This window comes from Monodon monoceros, unplaced genomic scaffold (assembly GCF_005190385.1).
Source record: "Monodon monoceros isolate NGI ecotype Baffin Bay Population unplaced genomic scaffold, NGI_Narwhal_1 Super_Scaffold_22, whole genome shotgun sequence".
Lineage (NCBI taxonomy): Eukaryota > Metazoa > Chordata > Mammalia > Artiodactyla > Monodontidae > Monodon > Monodon monoceros.
In genome coordinates this window covers 100032775-100046916 of record NW_021703779.1, presented here as the reverse complement: position 1 = coordinate 100046916, position 14142 = coordinate 100032775, and the positions used below count along the sequence as shown (strand labels likewise).

At 45.1% G+C, this 14142-nt stretch overlaps 1 protein-coding gene across 1 annotated transcript; it reads right to left on the bottom strand.

Moving 5' to 3' along the window:
- Window positions 1-5691: 5691 nt before the first annotated feature.
- Window positions 5692-8603, bottom strand: SLC25A5 (solute carrier family 25 member 5). Its single transcript, XM_029241438.1, has 4 exons — window positions 8401-8603; window positions 6877-7363; window positions 6505-6645; window positions 5692-6110 (listed from the first exon to the last, which is right to left on the bottom strand). The coding sequence occupies exons 1-4, from the start codon at window positions 8509-8511 to the stop codon at window positions 5953-5955; spliced, it is 897 nt and encodes a 298-aa protein (XP_029097271.1). The 5' UTR covers window positions 8512-8603; the 3' UTR covers window positions 5692-5952.
- Between the last annotated feature and the right edge of the window lie 5539 nt (window positions 8604-14142).

Genomic DNA, 14142 nt, shown 5'->3' with positions numbered 1-14142 from the left:
TCACTTTACTGTACACCTGAAACTAACAGAACATTGTAAATCAACTACATTTCAATACAAATTTTTTAAAAAAGAAACCAAATGGTATTGTAACCCAAACAAGAAAAGTTGATTCCCAATCTTCCTGGCGGACAAAATGAGGCACTAACCCATGATGAGGTGTGATGTGACCCAAGACAGACAGAGAAACATGGAGCTGAAGTGGGATTACAATTTCAATGGCCAAACTCACAGCTTTTAAATCCTAATTGGCAAACAGCATGCTTTTACCCAGAAGTGCAAGCACTTTTACCCCCTGACCTTCACTTCTAGGGTAAGCCCACTACAAGGCTCAATTTTTGTAACAAAGGGACTCCTTATTCCTGAACTTAATTGCAAAAGTGAAAGGATACCTTTTGCTTCCAAAGGTTTTGGTGTTGCCTCTCCCCAGCAGCTTCTTTCCCTAGGGAGTCACATCATAGACTTGGGTAATCAGGCCGGGACCTCATGGATTCCTTGAAATACTACAAGAGCAAAGGGAACCCCGGTGATCCCATAGTGCCCCTGGGCCAGCAGGGCAGTGGGGTCTGGGTATGAGGCAGGATGGATTTATTTTTGGCCTTTGCTCCCTTGAATAGTCAGTGTTGTAAAATAAGTGCTCTAACTTAGAGTTCAGGATTACCACTATAAACCACGTTTCTATTCAGTCCACTCCAAGTGTCCTTTTCTTTCTTTACAACCTTTGCTTTGTTCGTGTGTGTGTGAGATTCACTGTCTATAGGACATGTGGCATTTTCTTGAGACTGTTTCAGAAATCTGTAGGTCAGGGATGAATCCATTACATCAGTCTCCCATGAATGAAACAAAAATCATTTAAAGAATTCCAATAAAACAATAACAGTCATAATAATAGCAAAACTGTGTAAAGCGGGTGCCCACACTGTTCTAAGAACTTTACACATATAAACCTTGCTAATCTTTACACTATTCCTATGAGGTAGGTACTGTTGTTATCCACGAATGGAAGATGGGGAAACTGAGGCACAAAGCAGTTAAGTAAAAATTGGATAGCTGTCGGGAAGTCCCTGGAAGTCCAGTGGTTAGGACCCTGTGCTTCTACTGCAGGGGGCACGGGTTCGATCCCTGGTCGGGGAACTAAGATCCTGCATGCTGAGTGGTAAGGCCAAAAAAAAAAAAAAAAAATTGCACAGCTGTCAAGTGAGAAAGTTTGGTATTTGAAAATGAGACCTCTAGTCCAAAAGAGTCTCATGAGCAAGTCCTGAGTGGGAAGATGGGGAGCAGTGGGGAGACCAGGTGACAAGGAAGTCCCAGACCTGGGTGACGCCTCTGCCTGATGTACAGGGCTGCCTCCAAATTCCTTTATCTATTCCAGTTCCACCAGCAGGAGTAGATGCAGGTTTTGTGGGGATATCAGTTTATATAGTTATATATAATCTGGGTGCCCTCTTTTAAAAAACACAAACATATCTTTTGAACATTTTACAAAACCAGATGACCAAATGAATATATTGCCACGGTGCCTCCCAGGGCGGGAAAGGGGCCCGTGCAAGGGGGTGGCTCCGAGGCTGAAGCATCGTTAGGTTCGCGGCATGTCTCTCTCTGCCATGAGAGAGTACATTTGCTCCTCACCCAGCAGGGCATTGGAAGCTCATTTAGACGGAAGACTCGCCCTTTTCACTCCCAAACACGAGGCCCTCGGAAGTTGATCTGTCAAGAGTGGTCTAGCACAGCCTTTGCCCTGGTTATGTCTTTATGGCCACAACTATCTCCGCTGTGGGAGTGAAAACATTAGAGACGGTGAAACATGTTGGGAGATTAGATCCCACAAGTTCCCTTAAATCTCAACAGGGCTAAATTTCCTCCCTGCATTACAAAAGTCACACAAGGAAGTGAAATCCCAGGATGGACGCTCACCATCAAAATGAGACCCCTCTTCGACTGACAGTCATGGAAAAACCATGGATTAATACTCTTTTCATGTCACTCAGTGTGTCTCCGAAGAGGGAACAGTGAAAATACTGCCCAGTCTGTCACTTGAACATTGTTTATATTTGTTGCCGGGATACCAAAGGCTCTTTTAAGCCTTTGGCTAAGAAGAACACCATGCATCTGAACTTGTTCACCTGCACTTAAAACAAATGGCTGAAATGATGGGCAAGCTCCTCCAAACATTTTGAGTGGACCGCAAGGCATTTTTGTGTGTGTCCAGAAATTGTAGCATCCAATATTTGTTGTTCCAATAAATCTCCACCTGCATACCGAAGTGCACATTACACATAATAAAATGAGGCTCTGAAAAGACCGAAGTTAATTATTTTGAGGTAAATCAGACCACCTTTGACCCAAACTCTGAGCTGTAATTTTGTTGCTCAGCTTCTTGGTCCTGAAATTAATGTAAATCTTTACATTCGTAATTTTATTTGCCAACGCCAACCCACCCACACAGTCTGCAAATGACTGCTCTGAGTCAGAGACTATGCACTTAACGACTGTGTTAGATATTTTAAAATGTTCTCTGGAAGGATTCAATCACCTAATCCCAGTCCTTTCACAGATTCTGCTTTATGTAAAAATGATGGACCCAGAGAACATCTAAACTGGAAGGACTTTAGAGGAGAAATTAAGGTTGTGATGTGAAAAGTGACTTGCCCCCGGGTCACTCAGCGACCAAAGCTAAAAGCGCAAAGGAAAGTACTGGCTTCCTTTTAAGGTTTTAATAAAGGGTCACACTTAGAAATCCTTGCTGAGAGTCCAGAAGCTACCCTTTCCCTACCCTCCTGCCTCTGACAGCGTCTGTGAGTCCTGATGCCCACAGTCTGACACCGGTCTAAACGAATCATGCCATTTTGAATCCAAGCAGTCAGAATATGATTCAGATAAAAACAAATCAGCTACTCTTACAACAAGATGCATTACATTTTTTTTTGGATGGATAGACAAGAAACTGTTCATAATGGTTACTTTTGAGGAGGGGGATTAGGGATGGGAGAGGGAGGACAGGGAAATGTTTGCTTTTCATTTTATATCTTTTTTTTACTGTTCAACTTTGATGACCATGTACAGATACTGTGTTGAAAACCTAAAAGACAAATTAGAAATACTATGCTCACAAACTTCACAGGAGAAATGCAATTTACCACAGGAACACGGACGCTTGAAAATCTAGCATCCGGTACAGCAATACTTTAAGATTTTTTCTACTGAAGTGTCCATAATGGCAGAGAAGGCTGAAAGGTTTCCCCCTGGGGTCTGAGGACAGTGCCAGAAATGGTCCTCCATACACAAGAGCTCTCTTTACCCCTTTAAAACACATTCAAATTGTGCAACAGACTCTCTAACATATCCGCATCTCTTTTAATACAAAAATAATGGCTTAAATGACTTACCATCCACGACAACTGCCCCTGTGGGGAGACACCCCTGGTTTCTTTCTCCAGCGGTTGGAGCACCCGGAGCACACTGCCTTCAGTGACTGGGCGGAGTGGCCCCTGGAATGGGGAGCACGGCTGTGTGCGAGCTGACCTGTATTCTGGCTCTCTCACCTGGAATCAGGCTTCACGGATGCTGTTAGGCTTTGAATAGTAACAAAACAACGGCATAAATTAGGGGGTTGCTAAGATTGTGTACCATCAATGTTCACATGAGCATAATGGACATAATGAATTCTATAGCACTATCCTGCACAGCTTGGAGAGATTAAAACCACTTTGTCTTTAAATTAAATTTCAAAAATCATTGAACAACAAGAATAGAAAGAGAGAAAGGAAAAAAAACACCTCATCTGTCAGCCACCCAATTGTAGGAAGCGCCACTTCTTTCTTTCTGATCATTAATGCTCGGTCCTAGGTTTATTTTAATAGCTGCCAGCTCAGTGAGTCCACATCTATTGTAATAACCATAAAGGGGGCTTGGGTTCTCTTGTATTGTGGTTTGCAGCCCTAAGTGGAGAGCCTCTTATCCCCTTTCAGGAACAAATTCTCTGAAAAAGACCTAAGCTGAAGTTTATTTTATATAAATTCTGCAAAAAATAGTATGTGTAGGCTGTTGCAGAGAAAGAAAAGTGGATTTGAATTCATTTTTAAGTAGTTCTCTGCTTGGGCAGATCTTCATTCAACAAAATGGATGTCTGATTATGAAAAACTCACATGAGTGCTTACTAGATGCCGGGCGCCATATTGATTGCTCTACATGCTTTACGTTACTTAACCCTCGCTCCCAACACCCCTAGGAAATATGGCTAGCACTATTAAATTCCCACTTTACAGATGAGGAAACTGAGACCCAGGGTAAGTGACTCGCCCAAGGCCATACAGCTAAATAAGCAGCAGAGCCAGGATTCAAATCCAGGTACTTCCGATTCTGGAGTCCCTGAAATCTTAACTGTCTCGTAATGATTATCACAGTTACCATTTATAGTGTTTATTATGTATGTTCTATGGTAGATGCTTTGCATAAATTCTTTAATCCTTGAAACAACCCTCGGAGGCAGGCATTATTATTCTCATTTTATAGATGAGGAAAACGGGCTGAGAGAAATTAAATAACTTACCCAACAGCAGAGCAAGCGGCAGAATCCAGGCCTGATGCCAGTAGAGTTCTGGGTTTTTTTTTTTAACAACTTTGTTACCACACCTTTTACACGTAAACACTGTATATATTTAAGGTATACAACTTGACGATTCGATATGTATACATTGTGAAGAGTTCTCAACAACTAAGCTATACTACAATTAAGGTGTTTGGCCGGGGGACACATAACAAACTCTACGATCCCCTGGGCACCAATGCCTGTGATGCAGACCCCGTCTGAGTGGCACTTAAACATGCCAGCGTGCGAGACGTTTCTCAGGAATGTTTTACCTGTGCACATGGACCACCTATCCTATCACTTTCTACTTTGAAATGTTGTGGCTTGACAGCCATGGTGCTTTATTCTTCATACAAATCTCGTGTTACAGGTAAGATCCACTGGATTTCTGAGGACTTATCAAGAGCTACAGAAATTGCAAACACTCTCACGTGGATCCCAAGTTAAGGGTTTATCCAAAAAAAACAAATGTCCTCCATTGACTAGGCTTATTTGCATGTTAGGCAAGGTGCAGATGCTCCATTTTCTCTTTGTAAAATGAGTTTTGAGGTCGTGGCAGCTCTCTCCATAATCGTTAACAGCACTGCCATCTCAGCACCGTGTAACCGTGCCAGCTCTAATCCTCTGCTTTGAACAGGATTAAATTAAAATGACTTGAGACAGGTGAAGATAGATGAGGGAAGGCAACTGGACAAAAGTTGCTAGCTGTTACCGCCTTACATTTTACAATACTTCTGCTGAAATGAGGTGAAATTCATAGAACCACCATTCTAAAGTGAATAGTTCAGCTTATATTTCTTGATTAATAACCACAAGATAGGAAAGGTGGGTACATAGTACTTTTTAGAGAAAGCTCATCAGCTATGACTGTCCACAGGCAATGGACCAATGGTTTTTTGGATGCTTTGGGTCTGAATTTCACTTTGCTAATGTATTGGGAATGCTGATGGGTCACACGACCGCGCTATTCTTCGCTAAGTAGAAGAAAGCGCTTCACCTCAGGAGATACTGTAGCATTTATTAAACAGGTAGCATTTTACTCAAACACAGCACTTACTGAATTATAAAATGTACTTTTATATGAAAATAAACCACAAACAAAATTATATTTCAGGTATTTTTTATTTCTTCAAATTTGTTATTTCATCAGGAGTGACTAAAATAAAAAACATAATTGTGTCCCGTCATCGTCATGGAAATGGCTTTAAGAGAAAACTGGTCAGGTGTATATTATTGCTTCCCATTTTCAACCAGTAAATAGTTGCCATTGATAAATAGACAGCCAACAGTCTGTCAGGAATGCTCAAGATATGTTACATAATACAACATGCCTGTTCACAGAAGAAGAAAAACTAGGACATAACTTATGTGAACTTCTTGATTTCATCATACAAGACAAGCACAAAAGCACCACCCATGCCTCTGAGGACATTGGACCACGCGCCCTTGAAAAAGGCTTTGGCTCCTTCGTCACGAGCAATCTTCCTCCAGCAGTCAAGTGTGCCTGTGTACATGATATCCGCTGCAAAGGACAAAGACAAGGAGCTGGTGACCTGAGGCTGATGAAATATCCTTAGGTTTAACTAGACTAAACCAGAGCCCCACCTCTAAGAGCTAATGTCAGTTTTTAAAAATCCAACACTGACACATTAGTGTGGGCAACACTGAAATCTTAATCTGGTGACTAGAGAACAACAGGGATATGTAGACTACCCGCTGGTCTTAACCTCTAATACCATGGATGCCTCTTGGGCATAAGCACCCAAAGGGCCCACTCAAAGGCAACTGTGCAGTAGACACAGACCAATCAACCCCATCTGCGACCTCAACAGATTGCCATTTTCAAAGACAGGCATGGCTAGTTTGTGCCCATGCTCCATGCCCACATCTTCGTCTTCTGCTCAAGCGGAACTTACTTCCTTTGCGCCCTGACTGCATCATCATGCGGCGACGCACTGTGTCAAAGGGATAGGAAGTCAACCCAGCAACCGCTGTGACGGACTGTGCGATCATCCAGCTGATGAAGATATGCGTATTCTTGGGATCTGGAAGCATTCCTGAGGATAGAAAAGAGACACTTTGACCAGAAAGCAGAGTCCTCCTGACTTGTTGTCTGCCACATCCCCTCATCCCCAACATCTCATCTGTACACAAAGGGCTGTACTGGGTGACCGTGGCTTCCATCGGCAATTACAAAGAAATCTCTGGCTCCTGGAAAATTAGGATGGCACAACGATCTTATAAATGATCTCATGAGAACACAGTTTTGAAGCACACAGCAAACTTACCCTTCGCAGTGTCATAGATACCGAAGTAGGCAGCTCGGTAGATGATAATACCCTGCACAGACACATTAAAGCCTTGGTACAGGCCCTTAATCCCGTCAGATTTGTAGATCTTAACCAGGCAGTCACCAAGGCCTCTGAATTCCCTTTCAGCTCCAGCTTTGCCCACATCGGCTGCTAGACGAGTACGGGCAAAGTCAAGAGGGTACACAAAACACAACGATGTGGCCCCGGCGGCGCCACCTGATGCCAGATTCCCTGCGAAGTAGCGCCAAAACTGGGTCCTCTTGTCCACACCACCCAGGAAGATCTGCTTGTATTTATCTTTGAAGGCAAAGTTGAGAGCCTGGGTGGGGAAGTATCTGATGACATTGGCCAGGTTACCACGCCAGAAGGACAGGACTCCCTGCTCCTTGGGGATACGAACCACGCAGTCTATGATGCCCTTGTATTGCTTATCTGCAGTGATTTGCTTGCTGGCATGCTGCACCTGACAGATAAGGAGGAGGCCAACAGGGAGAGTTATAACCACGGAGAAGGGAAAAGCGAGGGGAATATATCATCTCAATAGACACCCTTAAAGGTTAGCTGGCTCCCACTTTCCCCAAATCTAGTCTTCTATGTCACACAGGCTGGACGCCCCCCAAACCTCTGACGCTGTCACAGGTGGAAGACGTGATCTGCACCCTTAGAAGAATTAAGCCTCCATCCCTTTGGATGGGGAGGAGGCACCCTCAAGCGGACCCGTGACCTTTAAGCCTCGGAGAAAAGTCGTTACCTCAGACCCAGGTTCAGAAGCATCAGGGCGAGGCCCGCGTCGGGCGCAGTCACCTTGGTGACCGTGGCCTACGCCTCAGGGTCCCCGGAGCGGCTTCCCTCCCGCTCTGGCCCCCCTCCTCTCCTGGAGGTGACCCGTGGACCACCACCCCTACGCCCGTGCAGGCGCGCCCTCTAGAGCCGGAGCGGGAGAGCGCGCCGCGCAGGACGCCAAGCTGCGGGGACGCGCCGGCGGCTGCGCGGGGGAGGACGCAGAAGGGACACGCGCTTCCCTGCGCCGGCTTCCGGCCCGGCTAGGTCAGAGCGCGGCGGCCGGCTGTGAGGCAGCTCCACCGGCCGCACGGCCTCCACGGGGCTGCTATCTCCTTGCCGCGACCTTGAGGTCTTCGGTAAGGGCAGGTGTCCCTCTTTTCAGTGCCGGCTTTCAGGCTTAGCCCTTGACCTCAAGGCCCGGGAGCCAGTCACCCCCGGGCTGTCCCATACGAATTCGCTGCCTCCGGGATGCCCAGGCCCTGGGCTTCCTCCCCCGACCCTCCGCCCCTGACCCTTTCCTAGATCCTGAACTTCAGATCACTAAAGCATCTCCCTCAAGTCTGCCCTTTGGTCCGACCCTGCGGCCACCCCTGCTCCCACGCTGCCACTTCCCTGGACTGGTCCAGAGGGTTCGTTCTCCCCAGGCCCTGGGGCACCGCTTCCCGCGCGACCCCCTCCCCCCACTTCCTGGTCGGGCTCTCGGATTCCGGGACGTACCTGCAGCAGCAGCTTGACCCGCTCGATGGGCGCTACGGCGGTCTTGGAGATGGCCGCGGCCACTCCACCTGCCAGGAAGTCCTTGGCGAAGGACACGGCGGCATCTGTCATGTTGGAAGGAAAGAGGAGGCGGGCGACTGCGGGAACTGTAAGAAACCGGCTTGGACTCCGAGGCTCTGGGGCGGAGCGAAGCAAATGGCCGATTTATATAGGGGAGGCCGGCGCCCGGGCGGCCGGCGTCGGGGGCGGGCACCGGGGCCGCTGAGTGGCTCAGCGCGCGGAGGGAGGAGCCATGGAGTCGGGCACCGGCCGCCCTCCGCGTCTACCCGGCTCGCCCGCAGCGCCTGACCTGGCCCGAGGAAGGGGCGGCCCCAGAGAGTACCCGGCCCGGACGCAGGACCCTGGGGGAGGCCTGGGGGCGCAGAGGGAGGGGAGGTCACGACGTGCCTGGACAAGGGTGAGGCGCGATATTTAAGGGGACTCCAAAGAACAAACACCTCACTCCCAAACTTGGTAGTCAAGATAAATAATATTTAATGCAATATTTCAAAGAAAGATTCGTGTAGACAAAGTATGGCGCTCTGGCCGGTCGCCTGTTTTTGTAAATAAAGTTTACTTGGAGCCCCAGGGCTGGAATGAGGGTGAGGCAAGTGAGGCAGGACCCTACAAGTGCAAGATGGGAGCCTGTCTTTATTATAAATTTCGAAACGTTGTTCATCATGGATTTTTGTATTCCTTTTGATATTTTAAAATAGTGCATTAAAATAATCATTCGTCTTGATTACTGAGTTGTTTAGCGCCCGCTTACATTTGGTACCAAGGCAAGTGCCTCACTGTCCTCACCCTAGACCTAGCACTGCCCTGGAGCTTGACGGGTGACGCTAGAGGAAACTGGGGAACAGCAGAGCTGGGACACCGTCAGCGTGCCCCAGACCCCGATTTGCAAATGCAGTTTAACAAAGATCTGGAGAGTCCAAAGAACTCGGGAGTGGGTGGGGAAATTATTTTAGCCAGAAGCCAAAGATAGAGGTTGTACCGTTAAGGTTAAGAGGTTGTGTGAATTAGACTGGTATCTGGGTGCCTGGACCCCAGGTAACGTGCTCTTGAATTGAGTAGATTCCTGAACTCCAGAAAAGTTTAGAGGAATCAGTAGAACTAGATTGACACCCATTGTGTCAAGGAACAAGTGCTTACTGAGTCCCTTAATCTCTGCACTGGGGGAGCATTTGCCACACATGTCCTTAAAAACCTACTTGTTAGCTTGAGTACACTACCTCAGATTCAGAACAGGAGCTGAGTGTCATCGCAAATCCTATGTAAGTAATCACAACCATGTTTATAAAAGTAAGGATAACTGTTGAAAACTCCAACTGCAGCTGAGCCCTAGGTACCCAGCACACTGAAAACATAGGTGGCATACCCCTCACTTTACTTTCTTGCCCTCTCCCACCTTCTCCAGGTCTGCCCGTTAAAGGACCCAATTCTAGGATTCCTCCAGGAATGTAAGGTCCTTCCTCTAAGTATACTTTGCAATTCCTTAGTCTTCCCAAGAACCCCAGCAATCCGAAGTGTTGAGCACACACAGCAAGTTTTCAAAGAAGTGAAATTTTCACTCCAGCTTTGTTGATCCTGGGGGCTATCTTTGACCTGTATTCTCGAGAGGCCGCTAGGCTCTTGTTAGCTGATTATAATAGAAATGCAGCTGGATACAGAAATGACCTTGCTGTGCAATTTCAGTGACAGAGTGTGTTCTCTGAAAGCGGTAGCCAATCCTCTACCTCTACTGGTGAGAGAATGAACAGCTAAAACAAAAAGTCTCTGGAGCATTTTGTTTAGAGGGAGGTGGGTTTTAGAATGCATTTCAAAATACAATTCAAAACCTTTCTAGTCTGAACTCTTGACATTCTGATGAATGCATTTTTATTAAAATATTAATTACTCTGACCCACCTTACCATCACCTGTGTACCTTTTTCTACCTTTCATTGGCCACATCTGCTATTCCCTTTGAGCATGATGTCCCTACCATATTCTAGTCCAAAGCTCTTTTACTGTTTCAAGCACCTCCACATTTATTGTTCTGTTAGATTTCTCTCTCTCCACAAAAAGATGATCAAATAACTACATAGAACTTGTCCCTTTTCAGTCTTTGGGTGCTTAAGTATAGTTTTACTGAAGATGAAATACATTTAAAAGCGAGTCCATGTCATGACTCGGTATTTTGCTAAATCTACTGTGAGCTGGAGCTCTCCTGGTTGCCAATGACCAGGTGTACCTCAAGGAGTCAGATGTTCTCAAAAGTGTCAAGGTCATAAGTGTCAAGGCCATGAAAGACAAAGACTGAGGAACTGTCACAGATTAAAGGAGCCTAAGGAGAATGACAGGTTAATGCAATGTGTGATCCTGGATTGGATCCTGAACCAGAAAAAGGACATTAATGGTACTATTGAAATTTGGATACATATCTGTAGATTAGTTAATAATAGTCTACCAATAGTACTTTTAGTTATAGTGGTTATGTAAGATGTTAACATTTGGAGCAGCTGAGTGAAGGATACATGGAAATTCTTTATACTGGTTTTTGGGGGGCAACATTTTTATTTCTGAAAGTTAAAAAAATGAAAACGTCAAAAGAAAAAAAAAGGAAAAAAAAAAGAAACCAGTAGCAAGAGTCCAGGAAGATAGAGACTAATGTCAATGATAATGATGTTGATAATGATATATGGCTAGTCAATTCATCAGAAACAAATTCCTCCAGTGAGACATAGTGGGAGCTCTGTGTTAGTAACTATTGTGTTCTGGAAGTTGTGTAGAATACATGTATAATTAAGAAAGAGAAACTAAAGCTAAGGCAGTGCCTAGTAACTCTCAGAAAAAACAAGGAAGAGGGTCAGAAATGATACTTAAGGCCTCAGTTATCTATGTACTAACACACCCAGAGTATGGGTAATAAAGTGAATGTAAAATGTCAATACAAGCAAGAAAACACAATTTGATAGGTATTGTTCAAACTTGATGGAATGGGACTTCTGACTGGCATCAGGAAAAGGAAGGGTAAACCTGGTTCAGAGAGATACCATATAGAAGGAGAACAACTCATTGGTGGGAGGGTGAAAAGCATTCCATGAAAATGAAAGGGAGAGATGAAAGTGATTGTCATTGTGGAAGCATATCTAGAGATTGCCTAGATAGATAAAAGCTATGAATAGTACTTCATAAAGCCACCACCTAGACTAGAAATGTTGATCAGGGACAAACCATCTGAATACCTGCTGTAGGTTCCATTATTCTGATAGCAACACACTGGATAAATTCTTTACTCTTTTGCTGATAATTACAATTCTCAGAACACTGAAGAAGCAGTGACGTAACTTGCTAAACTAGGCTTAATCCTGATAATAAATAAGGAAGACCTGGTTAGCAAAGTATAAGTGACAAGAATCTAAGGGAAACTGACCAAGACTGTCTGGTCTGGATCTGTCAAACCAAAGAATGCTCGGCATAGTCAGATAGGTTAACCAACCTGTGGAGTGTGTGTGTTAGACTTCAGAAGGATCAGAGAAAAGATAAATATGATCTCTTGGCCAAGTTCCAAACAGAAAGATAGCTCAGGAGGGTGAGAGATTCCCAAGGTAAAATTCAGACCTGTACAATTTGGAAAAATTCCAATGAGAAATTAAAAAGGGAGATATATCTAATCAATTAAATGCCCTTCCAGGTTATCCTCTGATGAGCTCAAATTTTGAAAGTACATATATAGATGACACAGTGAGGGCTAGGCTTCCAAGGACAAAGACCAAAGAGTATCACAAACCTCTAGGAACTGAGTCAGAAGGGCTTAAGTCCAGCATAAACACAGGCTTATAAAATGGAAAGGACCACAATAAAGGTTTCTAATGCTCTATTTAGTGCAGGACATTTAAGGATAAGGAGCTAGAGCATCTGTGAAAAAGAACTGAGGGTCTTACTTGACTGTGAGTTGGCAACGCCAGAAAATGCTAATGAGTCTTGAGTTGGGTCAAGATGATGGTCATCAACAGATCAGGGGACTTTTAGTCCCATTTGGGCCTCTGCTGGTCCACCCATAGAGCTTTTTTTTTCCCCCAAGTTTTATTTATTTTATTTATTTATTTTTTTTTTTTGCGGTACGCGAGCCTCACACCGCTGTGGCCTCTCCCGTTGCGGAGCACAGGCTCCGGACCCGCAGGCTCAGCGGCCATGACTCACGGGCCCAGCCGCTCCGCGGCATGTGGGATCCTCCCGGACCAGGGCACGAACCCGCGTCGCCTGCATCGGCAGGCGGGCTCCCAAACACTGCGCCACCAGGGAAGCCCCCAAGTTTTAATTTTTTAACTTTTTATTTTATATTGGAGTACAGTTGATTAACAATGTTGTGTTAGTTTCAAGTGTACAACAAAGTGATTCAGTTATACATATACATGTATCTATTCTTTTTCAAATTTTTTCCCAGTTAGGTTGTTACAGAATATTGAGCAGACTTCCTTGTGCTATACAGTAGGTCCTTGTTGGTTATCCATTTTATTTTATTGTATATATATTTTTAAACATCTTTATTGGAGTATAATTGCTTTACAATGGTGTGTTAGTTTCTGCTTTATAACAAAGTGAATCAGCTATACATATACATATATCCCCATATCTCCTCCCTCTTGTGTCTCCCTCCCACCCTCCCTATCCCACCCCTCTAGGTGGTCACAAAGCACCAAGCTGATCTCCCTGTGCTGTGTGGCTGCTTCCCACTAGCTATCTATTTTACGTTTGGTAGTGTATATATGTCAGTGCTACTCTCTCACTTCGTCCCAGCTCACCCATCCCCCTCCCCGTGTCCTCAAGTCCATTCTCTGCCCATAGAGCTTTGTGCTTACCTCTGGATGCCATGTTTAAGAGGACGTTAACAAACTGGAACATATTCAAAGAATGCAGTCAGGAAAGTGAAGTACCTGCAGATCATGTCATATGAGAAATGGCTGAATGAATGAGAGAGATTTAACTGGGAAAGAGCTTTGGGTGAAGGAGGGCCATCGTGACTGTTTTGATAATTGAAGGGCTGTCAGGTGGAAGAGAAAAAGACATTCTATATGGAATCAACACCAGCTGGTAGAAGTGTCACAAAGGTAGACTTCAGCTGAACAAGAAATAACTTTCTAAAATATGAGCTGCTTGGGAATTCCCTGGTGGTCCAGTGGTTAGGACTCTGTGCTTTCTCTGCTGGGGCCCAGGGCTCAATCCCTGGTTGGGGAACCAAGATCCCGCAAGCCGCATGGTGTGGCAAAAAAACAAAACAAAACAAACAAACAAACAAACAAAAGAGCGACTTAAAGGTGGAATGGGTTGCTTTACTATGTGGGGAACTTCTTGTCACTGGAAATGTTAAGAGTTGGGGTAAAATGGCCACTTGTTAGGGACACTGTAGACGAGATTGCTATGTTGGCTGGGAAGAGAGTTCTGCACCTGTCTAATTCTAAGATTCTGTGGCTCTATTCCTTTGTATCTATAAGATTGAATGGATTGAGCTTCTGAGTTTGGGAATCTGGGACAAAGTAAGAGAGAGGTAATTTGGCCCAGTGGTCAAGAGGGTGGGCTCTGCAGCCAAACTGCTAGAGTTCAGATACTGGCTCTGCCACTTGCTGTCAGGCCTTGGGTAAGTTGCTTAACCCCTCCAGACTTCCATGACTTCAGGTATAAAATGGGAACGATAATGGTACCTGCACCTTGAAGGACT